This window comes from Xiphophorus hellerii, chromosome 14 (assembly GCF_003331165.1).
Source record: "Xiphophorus hellerii strain 12219 chromosome 14, Xiphophorus_hellerii-4.1, whole genome shotgun sequence".
NCBI lineage: Eukaryota > Metazoa > Chordata > Actinopteri > Cyprinodontiformes > Poeciliidae > Xiphophorus > Xiphophorus hellerii.
Window position 1 is genome coordinate 18,750,475 of NC_045685.1, and position 26,792 is coordinate 18,777,266.

The following is a 26,792-nucleotide window of genomic DNA, read 5'->3' on the forward strand; positions in this document are numbered from 1 at the left end:
CTTTGTTGGTTTGGCTTTTTATTTCAGTACTTGACTCAATGTTGGAAAAAAAATTACCTTAAAATGCTTGAAATCAAATTTTTATTTTGGCAGCAGATCATAAAGCACCTCTTAGAGCACATGTGTCAAACCCAAGGCCTGTGGGCCAAATCTGGCCCGCCATAGCTTTTTATGTGGCCCTCTATATTCTAGACTAGCACTAAGTGTGCTTAAATATTATTTTATTAGTCAAATCAATGCAGTTTTTATTCATTTACCATTTACAAATTATATAAATCAGTCTCTCCAGTTTCTTGTGAATTATGGTGGGAATTCACAAAAAATCCACACACTGCTTTTTGTGCGCAGTTGGGAGTTTATTGCAGATTTTTCTCAAAAATTGTCAAAAACTTTCTTACTTATACTAAACACCTGCGTTAGTCTTAATTATAGTCCATGATCTATACAGGGAGTAATAAAACAAGTCGCATTTACCAACATAAATAAGCGCAAATATTTCCAAAGTAGTACCACAAACACAAACCACAAAAAATCACAAAATAACTGAAAACCCCTGGAGGGTCTGAAAAGATGTTCAATATTATTTAACTTTAAGAATTGTTTAATATATTAACAGTTTGTGAACAGGTTTCATCAATACATTCTGGCTCAACTGGCCCTTTATTTGGCCCAAAATGAAAATGAGTTTGACATTCCTGAATATGTCAGAAGGCAGCTTACTACAGTAATTAGGATATTAAATACATAGTTAATCATATTTTTGGAGTTAAATTTGTCTTAAATTCATCAATTTTCTTATAAGATTCACTCAAAAAGGATGGAAAAGCAGTCAGAATAACACAAATGGTTGAATGAGTGCTGAGACTATTAACATCAGTGTTTTACCTTGTAGAAAATAGCTGAATTTATATCAGGAGAGCCTCACTGATGTGCACCTCATTACATTTTGTAAACCAGTCCTGAACGGTAGAATTGCTTTGACTAAGGCAGATGAATACCTTTTACAGTCTTCCTCATCTTGCATCTTTACATTAAGATGTAGATTCCCATTATTTTGAATCAAGGTGTAACGCAACCTGACTGGGAGGATCCCGGATCAGTAATGCTTTGTCTCTGGCTTTAAGCTCAGCAGGATGGAGCGATCGCTGAGACTTTTAAAACAGCACTAAATCTCCCACTGACCAATCAGAGGGTTTACTTCACTGATAACAGACATTTAGCAGGTTTCCCCCCCACCAATGTTTTTATCTCAGCCTTCGTTGCAATTCAAACAAGAGATGAGTAAACCTTGTCGATTTTTTTATATTTGGATAAAATTTTCTCCACCGGTCTCACTTTAGGCTTTTACTGCTGCAGAAAAACTGAATTTCAATAACAGATGGATATTGCCTTGACACCTTTCACTTAGAGTGGTGAAGCTCTTTTTATCCCGTCGTACTAAAAATGTTGTGAATTACTCCTGAAGCAGTCTCTTCATTGTCTTCTGCTTATCAGAGATTCGGCAGCAGTAGAACCACTTAGAGGAGAGGGAACCCAGAACATCGTCTTCTCAGCGACATATAACGTCAATTTATCATTTTAAGGCATATAACGTGTAAAAGGTTGTTTCCACACCTCATAGTCTGGTAGATTTGGTTTGATTGGGGACCAAAATGGCAACATTTGTTAAATGTTTATCTGGTGCAGTTCATATTCACACTGCAGTGAGTTAAACAAACCAAACGCACTGAGCAACCTGTTCCCCTCCTCGCCTGTGGGGGCGCTGCATCAAGTACCACTGAAGGAAACGACACAAAATCCTCTGAAGAAGACATGAGTGCAACTTCCTTCTTCACCAAATAAAAACAAAAATTGAATGGCGTCAGATTTCAGTGATTGTAGGATTTCTCTTTTGTTGGTGGTAAAAGACTACAAGCCATTTTCCCCGCTAGTTCTTGACTCAAATGTTTGTTTTAATTGTATTTACCCAGAATGCCCTGTGCTATAGTCCACTTCCTGCTTTTGGAGTCCATTTGGCATTCAAATATGCATTCAAACAGCACCAGAGTTCACTTTAACAGAATCGTGACCTAGGTTGTTTTTTTTTTGGTCTGCATCAGAGTTTGTTGCTAAGCAGGTCCAAGCAGGGTTGGTATGAATGCCCCCAAACTCAACATCAGGGACCAGTTCCATATATCTGTAAAGGTTGATCCAATGGTAGACAGCGCTGTCTGGACAGCAGAAGCTTGGAGAAGCAGAGTAGCTGTTCACAAAGACATAAAAATCATGCCTGATGGTTTTGTGTGCAATTCCAACATAGCTGAAGTGAAAGAAACTATCAAATTTGAGTAAGCCTTTAATTTTTGCTTGTGTGTATTTGAGCTTGGCTGTCCTAGTGGATCCTAAGCTGCTCCCCGACCAGAAGACAGTTCTGGTTCTGCTCCATCTTCTTCTCTCCCTGTGTGAAATGCCAGATAAATATGGAAACCTTCAGGAGGCGTTCTGATTGGATAACTGAGCCACCGCAACTCATTTACTTCTAAACCTAAAAGCAGCGGCTCTGACAGAGAGATCACATTCACGGCTCTGTGTGAGAGTTTTAGTGAGATTCAAACCCTCAGAACTGCATTTAGTAACGGTGGCTATCACATTCTGCTCAGAAATTAAAGGTTTTGGGAACTGCCTACCAATTTTCGGAATTTATAAACCTCAAATCTTAAATTAAGAGTTAATGTTAAACACAATCGAACCAGATCTTGAAAACAAACACGCTTCAAGATCTGCCTTTTTTTTAGCTTTTATCCCACATTTTTTGGGATAAAACACAACCAACTCAGTGACGTGCGGCCAGGTGAGGCAGGTGAGGCAGAGCGTATAAGATCATTTATACTGCTATTTTCATCCTGTGGTTTGTACTATAAAGTACCTATGTTTAATTTAGCTTAACCAATTCAGATTATTTTTTCTTCAGAATGTCAGAATTTTTGCATTTTCCTATTCAAACGCTCGGAAGCGAAGCCGGTGAGGCAGCAGAGCCTCCCCTTGGATTGATCAACCTCTCGCTAGCTGCACTGGCTGCCACTCTATGGGAGCCTGTTCCTCCTGTCTGTACGTCACCAATAAAATGGCTAAAAAACATTTAATGTATGAACTGCATGATTTTCCCTAATTTAGCGTATGTATAAAATGTAGGGATTATTATTTTTCACCAACTGTGTGTGTAACGTGCTTCGTGTGCTGAGGAGCGATCAGAAAGGCAGAGAACAGACTGGAGGTGAGGCAGGCAGTTCTCTGGCGTCATGGCAGGGGGCGCTCATGATCCCAGACATTGTGACTCCACAACTGCAGAGTAAGAGACAGTAACAACGAGCTAGCAGTGGGGTGCTGTGGTGGCGTAGGGGCAAAGCACGACCCACGTATTGAGGCCTTAGTCCTCGTGGCGGTGGTCACAGGTTCAATTCCCGGCCTGGTGACATTTGCCGCCATTTCCTGTTGAACTACTTTCAAATAAAGGCCACTAGAGCCAACAAAACCTTAAAAAACAACAAAAAAAAACAGCGAGCTAGCCATACAGTAGCTGCGCTGATACAGAGAGCCAGAAAGACGAGGTTTTGAGTTGTACTTTAATGGTTTTCCCCTTTGCTGTGGAGCACAGCACGAAATTAATTATATCTACATATCCAAGTTTGATTGAGTTAACGGAGTTATTCTACGGCGGCAGCGCGGCTATGGATGGCATATAGAAGAATAGTTTTTGCCCTCCAGCGATGTCCATATGCACGAAAGTTTCTTATGTAAACAATAACATGCAGGGGGGTCTATATTTGTAAATATGATGATGAGTCTATGAACCTCATCGCACGTCACTGAACCAAGTGTTGTCATTTCCAACATTCTGGTGGTTCTTTGAAACTTTGGCACAAAAACTACGCAATATATATCGAATTGCAGCTGCAAGTACAATATCACAGTTGCACAGGACTGGAAGTTTTTTAAAATACTCATTTTGTAAGTCTGACCCAATGAGGCTTCTGCCCAACTAACATTTCAAATGTTTTAGTCTATTTCTTTTCAGATAACTAATTTGATGAGACTTGAAAAATAAAAATGTGAAGGAAAAAAAAAAGTATTTTACTTTTAGAGCTCCCATTGGCTGCAATGTTATATTTCAAGTTTCATGCACCAACACTCTGCATGCCACTGATGTATTTGGCAGCTTATTGGTCTCAAACTGCCTTTGATGCCCACAAGAGGTGTATATTTTTAATGGGTAAGATGCTGAAGCTCCCAGAAAATTGAGATGTTGATGGAAAGGAAAGAAAAAGTCAAGAAAATAGCAATATTAACACAACTACATGTTTTCCTGAGTTCATGCTTATGATAAAAAGTTTGCAAACTACTTCCCTCAAAGTAAACTTTCCCACAAACGGTAGAGAAATTTTGATAGTAAAACAGTTTCCTTTTGTAAAAATTGGGACCATCTCCCTGATCTGGTGCTCTTCATTGGTTTTCTGGTCCTTCTTACACACATCTGCAGCAGCCCAACAGTATCACGAACCTTCAGCCTCGAGTTTTTTTTATTTTTTAACCAGATCAAGTATTAATGGGATGTGCTAAAACACCAATAAAATCCATGGAAACACAACCTCGTTGTGCCCAGGCCTTGGAGGATTCCACCCAATAATTAGCAGACTGCGCAGCGTTAATGAGAGCAACTGCACCGGTAAAGGCTGGGATCACACACTGCACATGAATCTAACGAGTTCCTGCATCCGAGTGAACGGTAAATACACCTCACTTTGTGTCGGCCTCTTTATGACAGAACTCGTGTCTGAACTGTGCTGGGTGTCGGGTCTGAAATCTTTTGTCAGTGAAATCTCTTGAAGTGTAAACGGGCTTTCGTCTTCACGAGGAAGTCAGAAAAACAGGATATACATCCACTTATATGACGGCAGAAGAGCATCGCTGAATTCAGATATGAGACGAGCGTTAGAGGATGGTAAACAACTCTAACATGACAGTTCTGCAAAGGGCTGATGTTACGAGCTTTTGTGCATCAGATTCATTTGTTTTCCTGAGCTACAACAAATGTAAGAGGAATGAGGCGAGGTCTCTTGAGGAATGATCCCTTCCTGCATGTGAGTCAAAAGCTACTATAACTTTTACTATAAAAGTAAGATGGATAGTAGTAGCTATCCATGCTAAATCTTTCTGCAACATTTTATTTTAGTTTCATAATTTTAGGTATTTAAAGAAGCAATGTTTCTCTTCCTGGTTTAATTTTGTGCATTAAAAGCATTTAAAGTGGAGTTATAAATCTTCAAACAATCTCTCAAACCTAATTTTATTATTTATATAATTTAAATGCCTGCTTTATTTTTCTTACAGATGTAAATGCTCTGATAACTTACTGTTTAAAAAGGAGCTCTACATTATTCAAAAGTTAACAATTCAATAAGTGCAAAAAACCGATTAATTTCAGGCTTTACTCCCTGTTCAAAAAATATTTGAAAGAAAAATGTAATTACTTGAACACAGAGTTAATATTTTCTTGAATTATGTTCACATTGTCAAACATTAAAAAAACAGGCTCATGTTTGAAAATGTGCCTCATGAACTGAGACTATTATAGAGTCAAAACCAGTTTTCAAAATGTTTTCCACTGGAAACCTTTACTGGGATGAACTCGGCTGCTTTCAAGCTGAAGCAGAGTGGAATAAAAACGTCTGAGAAAATAAGAATAAGTCTGAAGGATTTGAATTGTAATGTTATACTGTATTGTCACACCATGGCAAGCCTGTAGCAACCTGAAAGTCCCCTGTATTATATTTGTATGTAATCATTTATATTGGACATATATGGTAAAATCGTAAAGTGTCCACATTAGTTTTGTCTGGATTTATTGCTTCTGGTGGAGAATTATGTTGCATTTCTCAGGTCAGATAAAACATGACATGACCATTCAGACTGCAGAAAAGTATTGGATATTTATCCTATTTAGTATCTTATATGGAAGTGGCACTAATAGTTTTTTGGGGGGGGAAGTGAAAAGATTGGAATTGGGCCGTTCAGACAGCCATGAAAAAATCAGACATGGTAAAAGAAAAAAGTTGGATTTGAGCCCAACTGACCTGCTGTGTGAACGTAGCCCAAGTTGTGCCTTCATGTGTTATTTCTGCATACTTTGGATGCATCAAGCAGGTAATTGAGCTACTTTTAATTCTCTCAAAACAGTTTTTACATAAACAAGGAATTTTTATCACACTGTAAACCTGCAGATCCCAGTAGGTCATCAGTTTCTGAATGATCAAACTCTCTAAAATCCACTCTCATCCCCACTTTGATGCTCCGATTGAATTTCAGCAGGTCGTCTTAACCCCGACTCACTGGCTAAAGGCTTTAAAATGCTGCCAATGATTGGCTGACATGCAGGTAAAGACATGTACCTGATAACGAAGGCGAGTGCTTCACCATTCAGTCATCCTGTATTCCCAAAACGATGCAATCACCTGTGGGAATAAAACACAACCTTCAAAATAATTAAGTTCCTGATTAAATATAAAAAGTCCAACCTTTAGTAAAAAAAATTTTGCTCAATTTGGTAGAACTGGAATGTTTGGATGTAAAGTCAAACAGCTGGATTGTTGCTGGATAATTTCTACATGGATAAGTTTGATTTGACTAAATCTGAAACCCTGCAAGGTCATTAAAAGTGACAGACAGTTCTTAGTCGGATATTTATGTTTTCATCTATTTTCACATTAGGAGAAGCCATGTTTTCTGTCTCTTTCAGTTTGCACAAGACCAAAATGTAATTTCTCATCATCATTTTGTTCTGTTCTCATAAGAGATTCATCCCAGCTTTGCACTTAGTCATTTTAATTTCTCATGGGACACTTTTTGCTTCAAATTGGAAGTTAATTTTTAAGTAAAGACTCCAGGATCTGCCTTGCTGTCCTCAGCCTGCTGGCTTAAAGCCTCCTTTCTTGTTTTTATCTGTTTTTGAAGGTTATTTTCTGTTCAGCAACAAGAAAACAAACTAAGCGTTTGGTTTCTTCCTCGTTTTACCTGATAAAATGAATTCTCTCTTTTAAAACCTTAAGATCTAATATTTAGCAGTTGTCAGGAAACATTACCACCTCATTGAGTTTGCTAAACACTAATTAGACTACAGTGCAGTGAAAGGTTCATCTCCAGAACGCGTTGCCCCACAGCGACGGCTTGTAGCAGAACCTCTAAATAGACCCTCGTAAATCAGTGAACGGCCACAGGAGGACTGGATCCTGCAGCCGTCGTGATACGATTTCCCTAAACGCAGCCCAGTAATCAGAGAGTGATCAGAGAAACTGAACGTCTCTGATCTCTACTGGCCTCACTGGTGTCCAGAATGGATCGCTCGAGGGACCGATTAATTTTTGAATATTGAACCCTGTGTCCCCATGCAACGATGTTTTGTTTTTAACACTTTTGTGGTCTTAGAGAGGGAATATTGCCTTCACATGTTGCAGATGCTTAGAGGCAGAATGAATCATTGAAGAGATTAAGCCTGTGAAAGCCCTTTGAGGATTAAGTCCCTTCCCGATATAGCGTTCCTCGCTGCTGTGTGGAAGATACATTAAAATGAACTGGGTCACACAATGCAGCTCCTTCTGTTTGAGCTGCACACGTTTTTAAGACAATGTAAAGGAAACCATATTGTTTTAGTTTTTGCTTTGTCATACAGAAACAGTTTGAGTTTGAAGAGAAAAGGCGGCTCGATTAATCCAGAGCAACAAAAGGAAATCTCAGATGACATAGAAATTGACCCAGCTGTAAAAGTATCACATTTATTAGCTTGTGTAATTGCAATTTGAGTAAAAAGTGAGATAAATACTTTGATGTTTCTTATGTAACTCAGTGGATAGACTTTTGGATGAGTCATTTTTAACCTTTATTTGCTCTCCATAATTGGCTAAAGAAAGTTTAAGAGCTCAGGAATGCATGTACCGTACATATTGGCAGTTGATTTTTCTTACTAGTAAGAAACTATGCTTACTTTAAAAGACATATTTAAAGATTTCTACACATTTTTGTTGGGTATGCTCAAAACTGTAGCCCACAATCGTATTCCTGGCCATATTTGAAGTGAGGAGTGGAGAAATAGAGAACAACATAAAAGGAAGAGAAATTCTATATGCTGATTTTATGGATCATTGATCATTAATGGTCACAAAAGAAAAATAGGTAATGATAGAACGGTCTTGATCTCAAATGTGATAACATACAAGATGACCAGGATTCAGGAGAAATATTCTCTGACACAGTCATTTATGCTCCTGTTCTGACCTGCATTATTACTCCTTTTTGTACTAAGTATCAACTCCCAGTTCTCTGAATCTCTGGGTGTTTTCCCATCTGACAGTCCAGAAGATTTGGTTTAATTGGGGACCAAAGTTAAAACATTTTTTACATTTTCAGCAGGTGCAGTTCGCTTTCACACTGTGTCAAACAAACCAAACACATTGAGGAACCTGTTCCCCTCCTCACCTGTGGTGGCACTGCAACAAGAAGCACTGAAGGAAACGACACGAAAACCTCTAAAGATGTAAACAAAGATGGAGTGGCATCAGATTTTAGCGTTTGCAGGATTTCTCTTTTGGACTTCTCCTTGTTGAGCGGCAAAAGTTCAGATTTTCCAACTTAAGGGTTGGACATGTCGAATGAGCTTGACAAAAGCTCAGAACGCTTCAAATCGTGCAGCGCTACACGGGCGAAACGCGCCTTGACGCGACTCCACATAGACTTTGAATGAAAACCAAAGGCTCAAAACGCGTTTGGTGTGAACGTAGCATAAGATTTGCTCAATCCAGATTCCATACTGCGTCGCCTTGCCTTCACACCCTCTTCAGATATAAAGAGGGATATAGAACATATCGTTGTAAATTATGACATTGCTTTCAGGTTTTGTATTTGTGTCAACAAAATGTACCTCGTCTTTGCCTAATAATGGAAGTTACAAGCCCTTGTCTTGTTTTATTCCTGGAACTCTTCATCTGGCATACGAAGCCTCCCAAAATAGGTTGTTTTTCTTGTTGAATGCCTCTCTGCTTCCTTAGCTGTTATGGGCATATTGCACTTGTTTCCATCTGGTTTATTGTGGCCCACGTTCACAGCGGAGTGGCGGCTTCCTGCCTGTCCAAAAGGAATCAGGCTGTGCTTCGTGTTTCCTGCCTGTGGGACCGGCTGTCAGTCTTCATTCACTTTATCAAATCATAAGGGTAGAGTCTGCCGCCTCGCATGAATTCCCCACTTTGCCTCATGTTGGGATATCTCGCGTGCAGCGAAACGGTAATACCAATATGTCTAACATCCAGACTGCTCAGTGATTTCCGCTCCAATCCAGGGCTTTTGGAGACGCTGACGTAGGCTGAAATTTAAATTAGGAGGGGGTGTAAATTGTATGAGGGGGCTTTATTTCTGCAGTGCTCATAAGAGCAGCAGTTGTGCTCAGTATTTTCTCTCTGTTCTTACGCATGAGTGCCCAGAAAATGAAATTTAATGATGACAGTGTTGGATCAGCAGAATACCGCTGGAGGCTTCAATATTTCCGGCTGATATGATAAACGGGTATAGGAATTCCTTATCTGCTCCCACAGAAAGGAAAATGAGAGATTGCTTGGTTTTTGTTTTTTTTCTCTCCTCGTCTCATTCACTGCAACATTTCTTGGATTTTAAAAATTCCTTTGAAAAGAACCATAATCATATTTTATACAATCATCCATTATCGTTGTGTATTTCTGCTATGTGGGTGTTGTTTGCGGCGCCTGAGATAAGTTTGAAGTATCTCTCTTTGATTGTGTAATCGACATCAAAGTCAGGATGACAGATGAGGATGGAGATGAAAGCCTAAACCCTGTTTTCCTCTCTGCTTGCGCGTGTGTGGGTGTGTGTGTGCAGGAGCAACCTTTGACGTGGCCATGCGATTTTTGTCCGAATGTCCGTGGAAGAGGCTCCAGGAGCTGAGAGCTTTGATCCCAAACGTCCCGTTCCAGATGCTGCTGAGGGGGGCCAACGCTGTGGGCTACACCAACTACCCCGACAACGCCGTCTATAAGTGAGTCGCTCCTGCACTCGCTTACATCCCAGCAAGCTGGTTACCTAAATTTTATTACGTTTACATTTGCCTTGTCCAGTTAATGTTGATATTAATTGACCAGTAAAAATTTTTGATTTTTTAAAAGCTACTTTAACCCTTTAAAGTTGCAGTATGTAACATCTATAAAAAATATATTTTAAATTTTTGTTGAAACTGTCACTATGTTGTGACAGTTTGGTGTCACGACATAGTGTCTCTCAAATGTCATTATTTACCAATTAACACTTCATGACAACAATTGTAAATATTCATAAAGACTTTTTCATTTTCATGACAGGTGTTACGTCATGTTTATGTCATGTCAGTCTTATGAACACTTCAAATAAAGTGCCAAACATTTTTATAAAAATTACACGGAGGTATATTCTTAACCCCCTCTATATAAACATATGAGTTTTACTTTCTTGTTCTTTTTTTTTTGTTACAATCTTAATTTGTTTTTAGATGTACCTGTGAAAATTTGAACTGTTATAACTTTTGTGGATTAGAGAAAATCTAGTGCAAGTCAAACTTTAAAGTTTTGTTGGCTCAGATCAATCAAAGCCAAGCTATAATGAATGTATGTGAACTTGTGACCAGACCAGCTTGCACACAGTTTTATTTCTGTTTTGTCTGCTGCATATAGCTCTCTGCATTAAACAGCTGAGCAGCTCCATCAGTTTCCTATTTCAGCATTTCTTTTGCCTGAAACGATGATTGAATTTTTTACAAAACATCAACTTGAATATGAGTTTCTTAAAGCCAGCTGCTGAGTTCTGTATTATTGTCTGATTGTATTGAAATGTCCTCCTGCTGGGTTTTTTCTATGTAACAAGCAGCTACATACATTATTCTTTTGCTTTTCTCATGCAGTTATCTTTTTACAGTTACAAAAGCTCCTCAACAAATATTATTCCTTCACATTTTAGTAGAGCTGAACTGAGATTTCTTATTTATTAAATGCTATAAAGAATCGAAGGTCTTGTCCTTACCATAAAGGTCATATGAGTGAAGTTATTGCCTGCTTCTTAAACTGAAGAGACATTGACAGTTATTCATGAGTCTGAATCGACAAATATAACAGAAGATCCATTTCCCTCGCTGTCTGCAGTGCCTCTAACGTCTCCTCTGCGTGTGGGCGTTCGGTTTGAGCTCGACTTTTTGAAGTTTACAGTTGTTGGTCTCTCTCAGGGCGGCATCTTTAACTATAAATTTGACATGAAAGCTTTTGTTGTTCTAAATATATCTCTATAGGTTACAACGTGTTTAATCAGGTCAGTTTGTTTGATGTGTTCCTGTTTCCTCTTACCACGCTCACTGACTTGCACATCACTCATGCAGCTGCATGCCAGCGATGCATTTTAGGACATAAATACTCCCGGGCTGACACGCTCACTCGCTCGCTCGCTCCTCCACCTCTTTTCCAAGTGGATTCACAAGCTGCCTCACTCACACACCTCCATCTTCAAGCATGTGAATCCCATGGCTTGATGTAAATTAGTAGTGGCTACTTTATGAGTAATGCCGCTGTCCCCTCCTCCAGCCTTCCTGCTGGATCACACAGACCTCCTCCTGCCTCCTTATTTTCCGCCGTTCCCGTCCCGCTAACCTTATAGTCGTTATTTATTTCCCCTGATGCCTTCCTCTGTTGTTTTTTTTTTTTTTGCAGCTTTCATTCATCTCGCCACATTACGCATCCCGTTTTCTTTGTCTCCCCCTCCCTTCGCTCCGTGTCCCAAAGGGGGAGTGCTGTTGAAAATTTGCACATCATTGTGATTAATGGCTTTGATCCGTTCGCTTGACTCCCCTCTCCATCCTCAGCTACACTCTGCCACCGCCTCGCCCGAAACGGCTCGCCACCAAGTAACCCGCACAATCTTCATTAGCTAAATCAAATCAACGGCTGATTTTATTTGATTCAATTTAAAGTGTGTTTTACACACAGGACTGCTGCATTTAAGGCGCAGCAGAAGTGCTAAAGCCACTTTTGTTCTGACTTCAAGGTGTTTCGTTGGGATTTTATGTGACAGATTAAGTATAATTGAATAACACAGCGTGTATCTGTTTTTAATCCGTTGGATTTGTTTGTGGACTGGCAGGAATGTGAACAATAAAACACAAAGCACCTCCATGTTTTTAGGTTTGGAGCTTAAATAACTCTAAACCTAATTAACAGATGGAGTCTGTTTACTAATTAAGTGACTTTTCTGGACTTTTTCTCGGGGGGTTAAAGAAAAATGTAGGCTAAACTTTTCAGATTGTTAGTTTTAAAAAATACTTTAAAAAAAGAAAACATCACAAATACCCATTTTGGATTATCGCACAAAATCCAAATGAAATACCTTGAGTTTTTTGGTTGTAATGTGACTTCCTGTACTGTATTCAGGAAGTTGTTTCCAAGCCGCCTGGAGGGTCAATTCCCTGTGAAGCTCAACCTTCTTCTTCTTCTTCTTTTTTAAATGACCTAAATATGAGGCGTTAGTCAGAGCAGTGGTTTCGATTTGTTCCCAAATAAACCCCCAACAGAGCACATTGTGTTAACACTGGACTCGCACACATATTGGACTGGTAATCGTCTCGTGGCACAAATAAACAAACAGGCGGCCACACTCCCGTTTATTGGCCGAAACAAAAGCTCCCAGTGTGTGGGTAAATATTGCATTCAGAGTAACACGTCTGCAGTCGGCGCTCATCGCGGTTTTGAAAAACCTGATTAAGATACTGGGGCAAAGGCAGTAATGAGGGATTTACCAGAAGCAGCTGGGATAATGACTCCGCTGTACATTTGTCTCCAGTTATTGCCTGCTCCTGCAGGCTGGTTAAGCTCTCCGCTCATGAAAATAGTGAGAATAGTTTATTTACTCAGGTGCGGCGGTGTTTATGAGCAAATATATGGGAAGGGATTAGTATCAGGGGTTCAGTTTTGCATGTCGACAGCTCATTAGACACGTGTTTAGTGTGAATGCATTGCTCTTCCAGGTTCTGCGAGGTCGCCAAGGAGAACGGCATGGACATCTTCCGCGTCTTCGACTCTCTTAACTACCTGCCCAACATGCTGCTGGGTATGGAGGCAGCCGGGGCAGCCGGCGGCGTGGTGGAGGCCGCCATCTCCTACACGGGCGACGTCTCCGACCCGATGAGGCAGAAATATTCCCTGGACTACTACATGAAGCTGGCTGACGAGCTGGTCAAAGCCGGGACTCACATCCTCTCCATCAAGGTGAGGAAATGAAGGCGGAACGCCGGCGTCCAGGTGTCGCTCTGCTAGCCGTTTAACAGCCCACTAAGGTTTTCTAAAATAAACCCAGTCCACAGAAGCAGAACCTTCCCAGTGAGTCAGTCAGCCCACAGAAAAACAAGCAGACATAAAGAATGAGGTAGCAGGACGCGTCATCTGAGGAGTCCAAGCTTTCCTAGCAACAAAAATCTGGTTTCGATTTACACTAAGGCCCTGTTTACATGACAATGATACAACAAAAATTTAATTTTTGTTCCATTTCTGTTGACACATTTACATGAAGACATTCTAATTACAACCTTTGTTTACACAGTAACCGTACACATCGAAAAGGTGTAATGCCCTCGCCAAGCCACTAGTTGGTGCTAGATTCTTTGAAGCTAAGTGCGCGGTATTTATTTATTTTTTTAAAGTTCTACTTGAAAGCACGTCGATTCGCGTTTCCCCATCAGGTACCGTTCCCTAGATACTGGGGGAAAAACTCGCACTATGTGCGTCTGATTAGGGTGCGGTTGGAAAAAAGTGGGATAACTTCGCCGAAACACGTTGTTTGAACTTTCACGTCTCCGTAGTTCTCTAGATAAGAGCGCTGAACAAGCGAGTGCTTGTTATGAGCGCTGAACAAGATCACGTGTGTTTTTCCACCTGGGCGGTGCGGAGCGGTGAAAAGACGCTGAGGGAACCGTATCTGATGTGGAAACACGAATTGTAGTAACACCAGCATTGTCGGTAGTTTCTTCTTCTTCTGTGGTTTGTAGGAAGCAGCTATGTTTTGCGTCATATTATGCATGAGCTAGGGATTCCCTGACAGAAAAGATCAATTTATTCTGTTTACAAGACAACGGACAACGGCACGTTTAAGAACCATTGCACTCTGGATTCAATCTGTGCCGTTGTCAGAGAAAACATTCGGTGGCTTCATGTAAATGTAAACTACAAACACAACCAAACTTTTTTGTTTTCGCCAGAAACTGTCGTGTAAACAGGGCCTCAGTGGCTGCTGAGAGCAGGAATGAATTCTCACTTGGTGATTAATTTGCTTCTTTCTTCAGTTTATAAATAAACAAGTTTTTCTTTAAATAGAAGCACCAGAACTACTAAAAAGAAGCAGTTGCTGTTATATTAATTGGGATTGTCATAAAAAGGCAAAGAAATATGTTGAGGAAGTTGCTATCATGAGAAAAGTAAAGTATATCTTTGTTACTTTGACTAGGATCTAGGAGAGTACATAGCTGCGAATTCAATATATTTTATTAACTAATAATCGGTAAGAACGACTAACTAAAAAAGCAGGATTTTCAGCAGTTTGTTGCTTTAAACATACAGATGTGTAACATCCAATGGACTATTACGCAAAACTATGAATTCATTTTAAAAAAATTAAATTACAAGAATAGTGATAAAAATCCAGGCATAAAATATTAACATGATTATGATTTTTTGTTTTACATTTATTTATTTATTTATTTTAGTTACAAGAACAAATTAGTAATATATGAGGGTAAAATAGTAATTTAATGAGAACTACACAATAAAGCATTAAAGCATTGGTATTGGTTTTACAAACAAGGAAAGAGTTAATATTTTAATGAGTATCAAAATATTAATTGCATTTCTTATTTTTATGTCAGAAATTGTATGAATGTTTATATCTTGTTTGGTTTTATAAAACAATGGATGGAAATGAGTTAAATCTGGTATATTTACGACAACATTGTACATTCATTAATATGCACGGTGCCATTAAAATAAAATCAGTCAATCAATATTATCAGCTGCAGAAATTTGAAACAGTTATGCAAACCACATAGACTTCCACAGCTGCTTATATTAAGTCTAAGCTTAACACTAAGCTTTTTGTTCTTGTAATCATTTTTTCATATATTTTTGTATTTTCTTATGTGAATCTAATTTTTTCCTGCCTGCTATTTTGAACATCACTTTAAAGATTCAGCTCAAACAAAAATGTCTCATAATTTAATTTTATTTGGCTTATATTATGATTTTATTCACATAATAGTCTAACATTATTTTAATTAAAAAAAACTGCTAGCCTGGCCCTAATACTGCGCTGCAGTAACACGATGCCAAGATGGAGGAGCTTCAGTCTAGGATGGGGGGTTCTGAGAAAATTTCCGACCGTTTTGGATCCCGTTATTATAAAATAATAAAGGCTATTCAAGGGAGAAATGTTTAAGATGGCTGGCAGGTTTCCCAGTTAGCGGACGCCTCCGAATTGTCAGAGCAACCAAAGCGCTTCATCTGAGTTTCTACAGGCCTGGGTCAGGATGTTAGAGGTTAAAGGTCATGACTTGACAATTAAAAAAACAACTGGTAAAGTTTGGCTCGCATAAAAGATGAAGATGGATATTAGCAACAAGGCAGTTCAAGGTGCTTTGTATGATGAAAACATAAAATGAGCAAGAGTGTGGAGTGGCAAAATGGAAGAAAACGATGAAAAGTTGAAAAAAAACTAAAATAAGTTTTTATTAATCAACTCCAAACAGATTGGTTTTTAGTCACGATTTAAAGGAACTCAGTGTTCCAGCAGTTTTGCAGTTTTCTGGAAGTTTGTTCCAGATTAGAGGAGAATTAAAAACTGAATTCTGCTTCTCCATGTTTGGTTCTGAGTGTTTGGATATCATGCCTGCTGTGAAGCACGGCGTTGGAGGCGTCATGATCTGGAAAGCTAAAGGAGCTGGAAACAGTTTAGTCATTAATTCTGCTGGAGATTTTCCCAAACTTGGTTGTTGAGAGAACATCGATCTTAAATTGTCGTGATTGAGTTAAAATTCAGACTTTGCAGTAATAAATTGTTAAAGTTTGACTTCTTAACATGCCTGAAGCTTCCCAGCTCTTTCCAGGTGAAAAAGCTCTCATATTTGAGCCTGTTATCGAAAATAATAAACAAATAGTTCCAACAAATAATTAATTTCTTACTCAAGCATGAGCGATTATTTTAAAGCAGAAATGAGTAATTCCCACGCCGCAGCAGTGTGGGAATCATGGCATGCAGCTGTGGGAAATGCATGAAAAAGCTGGTTTAACTAGTAGCTCTAAGTTCATAAATGGAGGTTAAACATATGGAAAATGTCACTAATTGGTAACATTAGAACAGCTTCTCTGTGACGAGTCGAGGTTCATCCTCATACATCACACACCGTTTTCACATGCGTCACAAACGCTGTCGGTGAAAACGTGAGGAACGCAAGCAGGTGAAAATATCAGCCTCACTGCACCGGTAATGTTAAAGTTGACAGAAATTAATTTCCCTTGTGACAGCAAAGCTATTATAAACTCATGAGAAACAGGACAGTCTTGACTTTTCCCTAACAAGTGTGTTGCGCTGTGTTAAAATTGCCTCAGATTGGAGCAGTTCAAAACAAGCTGCTCCTGCAGAAACTTGGACAGTTTGGGTTTGTTAATAAAGTACAATAAGCTGCTTCTGCTAATTTTTGGAGTTTCCTAATTCCTAGTACTTTATCTAGAGAAACTCCTATTAATTTATATGTTGTGGAGTACTTATTCTTTAGAGAAACTCCTATTAATTTATATGTTGTGGAGTACTTATTCTTTAGAGAAACTCCTATTAATTTATATGTTGTGGAGTACTTATTCTTTAGAGAAACTCCTATTAGGTTATAATTGTTTCCTTTGTTTTTCTTCTGTCTTTGTTTTGTTTGTATTTCCTCTAATTCATGCAAAGCACTTCGAAATGCCTTGTTGCTGAAAATGTGCTATATAAATAAATTACCTTACCTTACATTTATTTAATGACCTTATGTGTCAGGTCCAAGTCAATAGATTTCAGTATGATCACAAAGTGTAATTTATTTTAGTAATTTCAGTAATATTCGTATCTTTAGTCGCAATGTCCTGCTGGAAAATGAAATCAGCATCTCTATAAAGCTCCAAAATTTCCAGATAGTCGACTATTGTGACTTGAAAAGAGGACTTTTGACCACAAATCAAGTTCAGTCCTTTTTATCCTCAGCAGAAGCAAGATGGTTCTGACATTTTGTCTGGTTCAGAAGTGGATTAACCCAAGAAATGTAACAGTCGTTGCCCCTGGATACTTCAGTTTGGTGGCTGTCGAATCACAGACTTCAGCTACCATTCATAATCAATCCTTTCAAAGTCATCACTTGTACTGGTGCACCATTTTTGCCACACTTTTTCCTTCCACTATACTTTCCATAAAGAAAAAGAGCACAGCGATTACCTGGTATTCTTTCACATTATCCTGTTGACTGACAACAGCAGTCTAGAAGATTAGGTAGACCATAACACATCTCTCTTTTTATTTATCTTATGTATTATTATCTTATGTAACATTGTCATTATCTGAGAAATTAAACCTCTAACTAATGAAAAAACATCTATTTTTGGTGCAACTTGGCTGTAGAACTGTATTGAAATTAGTTAGTATATACTACCAATTTATATGAGTTTACAAAAATACTATAGAACCATCATATTATGTTTCAAACTAGGGTAAGAAAAGTTAATCACTTTGTACTTTGGAAATTAGAAGTTACTGGATGCATAAACAAGACATTTAACTTTGGTTTCAAACGACTCATATATGACTTTTCCATTTTGGGTCTGAACGGCCCAATTCCGACCATTTCACTTCGATGTGTGATGCTAAATCAGATATGTATCTGCTTTGTCTGATTTTTACAGCACTGACCCGAAACATGCATCATAATTCAGCACCAGAAGAATCCAGATGTGCTAAATCTGGACATAAAAAATGGCTAAAAATAATAATTATGAAAGAATTTGTGTCAGTGAAGGTCGGAGTTTGCGATTCTTGCCAAAAATTACAGAAAGCCAAAGTGCTAGACCTCAGATTCTGAACGCCTCGGGCAGGATGTTAAATGTTACAGTTCATTAAATAACTAGAAAACAACTGGTAAAGTATGGATTTAGATTGTGACATCACAATCGTACTACTACTGATTCTGAGTCGTATTTAATTAGTAGTATGAACAGAAATGTTGGAATTGAGGACCAAGACATGCTGTGTGAATGCAGGTTATGTAACAATCCAATTGGATGCACTAGCATGTTTCGTCTAGAAAACAAAAAGGTGAGTCTGCTATAAAAACGTAAATCGGGATGTTGTGCTAAAGATCCGATTTAAAACTGGGAGCAGAAATGAAAGAAGTGGGGAGTAGCACCTCTGAAAGGACAGCAGCTGATTGACCTGGAAACTGGGTGAATCGCTGGCGAAGAAAAATGGCTGACCGAGGAGTTGCACTCTTTCTCTGCTGCTTCTGTAATTAGAGACGTGACAGAGTCTGCTTCCGTCCCTGCAGCTGGTTAATCTCCTCCATGACAGGGACGACACGCCTCTGAATGGAAGCAACACAGCTCTGTTTCACTGTACATTTTTTATATGTATTATTCGACGATAAATAACTCGTATTACAGGTAACCTGATAGAAAAGTAACAATGTACGTGTGGCTTAATGCACACCAGCTTTTACATTAAAACAGTCTCCCTGCAGCCGGTTTAGAGGGTAAATTACACACCGTTTCCCTACTTCCAATACTTTAAAATTATTTTGTTTTAATTTTATTTTATTAGCTATAGTAGCTGTTTTAGATTTTTTATACTTTGTTTTTTAGGTGCAGAATTAAAAAATGTCCAAGTATTGTATTGTAATTGTGTGTACAACAATTGGAAAATGAATACTCAATAAAAGTTGCCATTTTCAACAATGTATTGAATTATTGTTGAACAACCAATTGACGCTGTTGCCATTTTACGGACGTAGAGTATGGAGTGACGTAATTTGCCGACTGCTGACGTAAACTGCTTGTGTGGGGGAAAAAATAAAATCAATTTCACATCTGTTCGAAAGGCCAATAGTTTCATAAACACAAAATATACAGATATTATATCTATAACTTCAGTAGATTTTAGTTAGCTTTATAAAGACATGACATGGTTCCAGTTATTTGTAGTTTTTTCCTCATAAATTCCCGGTTTTTATTTCACTTAATGAAAATGTTTTCTCAATTTAAGGGTTCATTATCTTATTAGTTTTAGTTAACTGTTATCAGCCGAACGGTATCACCGACGACACATTTTTACAAGCCAATGTTGTCATAACTCTGCGATGCTTTTCGCTATCTGAAAAATTCCAGCGGTTTATAAAAGGGGAGACGTTGCTCTTTCCAGCCAACATTGGTTATTACGGTAATTTCACTCCCGCCATTGCAGGGAGCACGTTTTACTTCAGTTTAATCTGATGAAACTCTTTTAATAGACGGTAAATTTCAAAATAGCTGCAAGATATCAAAAGCTCCAGTGGTAATAGAGAAATGGCCAAACATATTTACTCACAGGGACATTTAAAGAACTTCCTACAACTGAAATGAGCAAAAATTTCCAGGCAGAGATTTGAATCTTAGGCCGTAACTATAATAACCTCGACTGTTTCATATTGATGCCAACATGTCGTCCTGTTTCTCTCTGCAGGATATGGCCGGCCTGCTGAAGCCGGAGGCCAGCAAGCTTCTGATCGGCGCTTTGAGGGATCGCTTCCCAGATGTTCCCATTCATGTGCACACACACGACACAGCTGGAGCCGGGGTGGCGGCCATGTTGGCCTGTGCAGAAGCAGGAGCTGATGTAGTCGACGTGGCGGTGAGTATTGACCAGCTAGTTCTGACTGAATGTTTTAGCTTTAAGACGTAAAGAATAGGTTGTTTTTTCTGTTAGCTGGTTCAGTTTTCATTGGTGAAATGTCACAAAGCGAGACGAAACAACTGCTGCAGCCGAGATTATTTCCCTCACTTTGTTCAATAAGTTCAGCCTGGGCAGCTGCATTTAAGTAATGGCCTGCTGTTTGAACTTCTAGGTCGCATTCAGTTTCTGTTTCCTCTCATCAACATTACAAACCTCAACAAAGCTTTACCCTAAAATACCATTTTTAGGTTCTTCTTTTTTAGAAAGCTGGGAGTTACGCAACAATCACACTCTAAATAATATATTCTGAAGATACTCCCTTATGAGCAGGTTAATTTATTGACTAGTTCATTATTGCAACAAAAAATGAATGTGGTCTAATGAACTTCTTTAAAAAGACAATATGAACTGTTTGGCCTGTAGGTTGACTCCATGGCTGGGATGACGTCTCAGCCGAGCATGGGGGCCATCGTCGCCTGCACCAAAGGGACTAAATACGACACCGGTGAGTAAACGCTGAGAAATTTAAACCTTTGGTGAGAAAGCTGCTGCTGGCGTTCTGACTAAAGCCAGGAAGTTAGAGCTCATCTCCCCAGTTCTAAAGTCCCTACATTGGCTTCCTGTAGCTCAGAGAATTGACTTTAAAATACTGCTGTTAGTTTATAAATCACTGATCGGCTTCGCACCACAATACATGAAACATCTGCTGCTGTTGTATCAACCTTCCAGACCTCTCAGGTCTTCTGCTTCTGGTCTGCTCTGAAAAACAAAAACCAGAACCAAACAGGGAGAAGCAGCACAAATCTGGAACAAACTTCCAGAAAACTGCAAAACTGCTGAAACACTGAGTTCTTTTAAATCTAGACTAAAAACTCAGCTGTTTAGAGTTGCTTTTGAAACATAATCAATGAAGAATTTAATGATGGCACTTGATTAAATGTATTGTTTTGACTGTTGATTCTGTTGCATGACTTTGTATTTTTGTGTTTTTATTATGTAAAGCATTTTAAAATGCTTTGTTGCTGAAAGGTGCTCAGTAAATAACATTTGATTAATTTGATTGATATATAAAGAAAAGAAAACATAAAATTGGCCAGATCCCGGCTAAGGACGAACTGCATCTGCCTGATTTGGTTTTAATAAAGAATCATGAAGATGTGAGAATCTTACCTACTGAGAAAGGACGCAGGAGCTACTGATTTATAATAAAATTGACAGAAATTGACAATCTGAGATTTATGCACATTGAGTCTAGTTTCACACTGACCTCTGATCTTGAATTTTTGGAGTTAGAAACTGTGATTTCTGTCAGTTCTGTGTTAAATTGGAGAAAATTCTGACTCAGTAATTGTAATGGACATTTCTCATGTGGAAACATCTGTTCACTACAACAATCGAGCACCAGACGCAGCACCAATCTGCGTATCGATCTTCTGCTTCATTTTCCCGTCTTTCATGAACAAAACTCTGAGATGTTTAAAATCCTCCGGTTGGGGAAAGACTTCTTCCCCGACCCAGAGAGGTTATTTATGGTGAATAAGAAGTGAACCGAGAACACAGCCTTGAGGAACCCCACATATGATCTTTGTTTGCCCAGATTCATAATTGCCAAATGTCACAAAGTAAAGTTTATAACTTGGATTCATCACACAGTGAAACATACACTTCTGATTAGAGACAGTAGAGATGTTTGTGATTCGATGTTATAAATCTAAAAATATATTTGTGTGCAATCTCAGTGCTCACTATGAGTTATTTTGAATAATCTTTAACAAAAAAGCTATTTTTACTGAGGTTTGATAAGTGCTGTTTTCAACATGAAGTGCTGTGTGTTTAGTAGATAATAGTTATAATATAAAGACACGTCACTTCATCCTTCTAATTACATTTGACAGGATAAAATCCGTTATGAAACAATACCTTTAAATTTGCTCCCCATGCTCTTATTACTGGGCATAGTTTTTAATGAGACAGTTTGTTAGATCACCAGTGTTGCGTAGAAATAATTTGATTCTTTCTGAGCGAAAGTCTGCTACTTAACATGAGGGAAGAAAAATCAATCAGCAGATCAATGACGCATTTGTAATTACGGCCCCGAAGCGAAGGAGACCCGCATATTCTGCTGAGTAATGACGAACGAATGCGGTTATGATGAGAGGAGAAAGAAGTCGGCTGTCGATAAAGACATGCAGCCCTAAGCAAAATGTTTTTAACTCATGAATTAGTTGAAAGTGGAATAAAACAAACTGGTTTTTTTCTACGAAAAGTCCCTTTTTGTGTTTTTAGATACAAATATTTTGATCAGAGTAAGACTTGTTGCCATGGGCAGCCTTCTTTGCTCTGACAATGGGGTGGCTTTCTCTGGAGTCGGTCAGGGGTTTTTGGGTCTCCACGGCAACCTCACTGTGATTATTATTTATTTGCTTCCCGGTATCGCTCCGCCAGATTTTATCAGAGATCTCTGAGCTCCTCTGAGGAGGTCATAAGATAAATTTAGAGATAGATTTATGTGCTCTTTCTCCTGTGGGTTTTTTATTTTTGGCCACAGTGACTCTGAAGTGTATACCTTTCATGGGCCGTGAAAAAGCTCCCCGCTCTCGGCGACCTCCACCTCCCACAGCGAGGGGCGGCGATATGAAAACAGGCAGCAGGAAAATGTGTTTTAAAGACTAAAGGAACATGAAACGAGTTTAAATTAATGGGAAGTGATGTGAAAATAGATGGTTATGTGGAGAAATGCTTTTGGGAAAAGCGACTCTGCTCTGCTAAGTCGATCTGATCCTTCATTTCCATTCCTCAGAACCTCGAGAAGCTAATTTTGTTTACGTTTTCACTGCCCTGTAAGGTCCAGCATGCTGCTGCTGCTGCGGTAGAGCAGAATGTTTGTTAATGCAGATAATGCATTAATGAACAACTTGGTTTAGTTTAAGTCCCTCTGTAAGCTCTGATAAGGATAACATTTAATTATGCTGCTTAATCATAGGTTGACTCAGCCTCTTCTGGAGTCACTTAGCACAGTTAAACCAGTAAGGGTTTTATTTTATGCTTTTTATTAAAAGAGTCTCTGTGGTGTTTGTTGAGATCAGATGCTTTTCCTGTTAATTATCCAAGCTTATGCAACAATGATGCACTCAGATACAATTTAAAACACAAAGTGACAGTTCAGTTATCATTGAATTCCCATTTGAGCCAGATGGAGTGTCTGAGGCGGGACTTTTTAGAAACGATGTAGAACTCTGACACTTGCACATTTTCTTACCGTAGACTTATCCATTTTCTGGTAAAACCGTGTTTTAGGGTTGCTCCTGCACAGTTTTACCTTGAAAGCCTGTCCTAACCAGCTCTTAAGTTATAAACATCCTAAAACTCCCAGTTTTAAAAATGTTTTGCCTCTGTTAACCACCCACAACCCGAAGAATGTCAGAGTCAAAAGGTAAATCCGAACAAGACTTAGATGCTCCCGCACAGGCGACACCAATAACCAAAGACGAGATTAGCATTTTACTGGAAGAGCTCAGAGCTGCACTGCTAGCGGACTTTAGATTATCCGTAGAAAACCTGTCCTCTACAGCGTCCAGGCTGCAGAGAAGGACCATGGCCCACGGATTCTCTGGAAATGACGTGCACTGAAGTTGACCAACGTTTCCACCAACTTGTGGCTGAATGCTCTGAGTTTCACAAAGACAACAACTGGCTGATATCCAGGGTGGCGAATTTGTTATTACCACCAAATATACCTTAATAGGCATTAAGACGCAGTGGAAACCGTCTTGGCGCTACCACGGAGGGTAACCTCCACTGTCTCATCCAATATTGGTGGCACAGCCAATCAGCGACAAGGAAAACAAATGGGCCTCCTGGATTGGCTGATTTCCAATATCCAATAGCGTGTAAAGTAGTATTGCACCGAAGTATTTCATTTGCATTTCTTTGGAATATTTTAGGTGTATTCAATGAAAAAGTCTATGAATAGCTAAATTTTACATTCTACTGAAAAATCTGAGAGTACTGGACTTTATTAGGTGATGGTAGGTGAACTTTAAAAGGCCAGTATTATGTATTTTTCAGACATAGTGCCATTTTATAGCACAATCAAGTAATTATGCTACTTTCAGTTGTAAAAATATAACTTAATGTTCAACCAAGAAATTTTACTTCTCAATTTGACGCCTTCAAATTGAGTCTCTGTGTCTTTAAGAAGCTCCTGCTCTTTCTGACACTTGGCCTTTAGCACATCATCACGACAATGCTCCTCCATGATGCCGTCATGGAGGAGCATTAAAGTTAATTTAAAGTTATCATCAAGATATAAGTTAGCTCTTCTTATCTTGGTAAGATATAAGAAAGTTTGGAAGCAAATTGTGTTTTGTTTTGTTTTGAACTGTTGCTCATTTCTCCATATAGGTTAAAACATTACTCTAAAGGATTTCCAACAAAAACTGTTACTTTTCTTGCATTTGAGGCATTTTTTTCTTTTATCAAACCTTTTTTCTGTGGATGAACAGCGAAACAGACAACATGATGTCCTGTCAATATTCCCAGGGGAACTGTGGTGCTTTTTGTCAAACATAATATACCAATAAACTATTGGTGGAGTCTGACCCGGCAGGTGTCCTTGCAGCTAAATTGACTTCGTTGCTGGTCTGATTTTTCTCTGCAGATAATCAAACAATCGCTCACAGAAAAAGCAAAATTCATCACGAACAGGAACGTTTGTTGTTGTGAGTGTTGTGAGCCGTGCAGCAACAGAGCCATTAAAACACGCTGCGTTCTCACTGTGACTTGGCCTTTTTAGTGGAAAACCTTTTTGCACGGCCACTGCTCTCGCTCGCCATCGACATGTTTGCTCAGAGCAGGCGGTGGCAGGTTCACGCTCAGATTGTGGAGCAAACTGATATCAGCCGGGGCCACGCAGGAAGCATGATATGTTGCTGAGACACGGTTCAGTTTGATGGCTGAATATCAAATTGAGGCCAGAAAAACCAAAAAGATGAGGCCGGTATTCAGGTGAGAGACTTCGCCTCTGCATTCATACATGTGTTCATTCTGCGTGACCCCGGCTGACTCGCTCCTCACTACCTAATGCTTTTATTCTTGTCACTTTCTGCTGCTTTCCTCTTCTCATCTTTGGCTCACTTAATGCCAGTTCCCTCCTCATTCTCGTCTTGCCTACCTCACCGCTTTTGTAATCAAGCGCGTCTCTCCCGTGGATTCCTGCATACCTTCCTGACCTTTGCCTGTTTACTGCTTTCCTTTACTCCCACACTCCCTTTTTCTCCTGTCTTGGCTCCAAACCTGTAATCATCGCTGTACACTGTCTCCATCCCTCTCTCCCTCAGCTCTCATACCTGCTTCTGTCACATTGTCTCTACATCCTCCTCTTCCTTCCTCTCCCAGTTTGTGACAATGCCATTAGCAGCTTCTTCTACCAAATCCCTCCCACTGCTCATTTTCTTCCATTTTCATATTATTTTTTTGCCCTGGAATCTTTTAAAAATTTGTTTAAAATGTCATTGTGTGTACTCAGGAATCTGCGCGCACACACCTGTGCAATTTAAGTGTGACAGATTGTTCAGTTTGAATGATGATGCATATTAAAGTGGCCCTTGTGTTTGACTGCATTCGCCCCTCATGCATCATGCATGGCTTTAATTGATGCCGCAGAGCTGCAGTCGGTCAAGGTGGAGGAGTTGAATGCACACAAATCAGAATCAGAACTCGGTGTACTGCCAAGTCAATTTTTATACAGAAATTTTATGAAAAAATAAAAAAAATAAAAGAAATCAAAGACAAAGCAAATACCGTAAACAACAAAGAGCTGAAATCAGATATATATCCTGACTTTTTTGACATGAAATCAATTAAACTAAAATTCTGGGTCAGTTAGGATTACAAAAATCAGATTAGCTAAATTATAAGAAATAATGTGATCTTTTCATCTTTATAGATTGTAAGTTTTATATTATTTAAAGTTTTAGAACATATTAAAATCTGATTTGATTATTAATGCATAACAAAACTTACCACTTAACTATTAGTTTGTAAATTGTGGAGTATTTATTCTTACTCCTTAGAGAAACTCCTACCAGGTTGTAATTGTAAAGTACTTTTGTTGCTTTTTCTTTTGCAGTTTTTTTTTTTTTTTGGTTTTGTTTGTATTTCCTGTAATTCATGTAAAGCCCTTTGAAATGTCTTGTTGCTGAAAATGTGCTAAATAAATAAGATTACATGACCTTATCAAACAGTGACTTTAAAACTTAAATGCGTACCAAATTGGAATTTTTTAAAAAGCACTCCTAACAATGAGGTTTAAAAATGTCACATGTAAACATCTTATTTAAGAGCATTAAAACATTTACACAAAGACTAAAATGTGTAATGTAATGATGGTAAAAAGCACAGGTGCATCTCCATAAATTAGAATACCATTAAAAAGTTAACACATTTCAGTAAATTTATTCTAATGTATTGTAAAATAAGCATAAATGTTACATATGTTAAGAGGTAAAGTGAAAACGGATGCAGGTCATGAGCCAGTTTGAAATCCTCGCTCACAAACATTCAGCTCCTCGTTTTGATTTGTGTCTGTCGTCCTTTTGTTTCTAATATTTATCTTTGCTCTATTTAATCTGCTGGTGATTGATATCTGACAATGATGCGCGACGCTGCATCTGTTTTATATTTTTTTTTAAGTTGTTTTCTCACAGCATTTGCTTTGAAAGACGAGGAGAAATCAAACCTTCATCTCCGTGTCCCTG

The 26,792-nt window shown here is 38.8% G+C and overlaps 1 protein-coding gene across 1 annotated transcript in view; it reads left to right on the top strand.

Moving 5' to 3' along the window:
• The window catches only part of pcxb (pyruvate carboxylase b), a 378,906-nt gene that overhangs the window by 312,919 nt on the left and 39,195 nt on the right, over positions 1-26,792 (top strand). The window contains exons 16-19 of the mRNA XM_032584098.1: positions 9,916-10,072; positions 13,073-13,313; positions 19,825-19,992; positions 20,458-20,539. Of these exons, the coding sequence (XP_032439989.1) occupies positions 9,916-10,072; positions 13,073-13,313; positions 19,825-19,992; positions 20,458-20,539 (648 nt within the window). The remainder of the gene's footprint in view (positions 1-9,915; positions 10,073-13,072; positions 13,314-19,824; positions 19,993-20,457; positions 20,540-26,792) is intronic.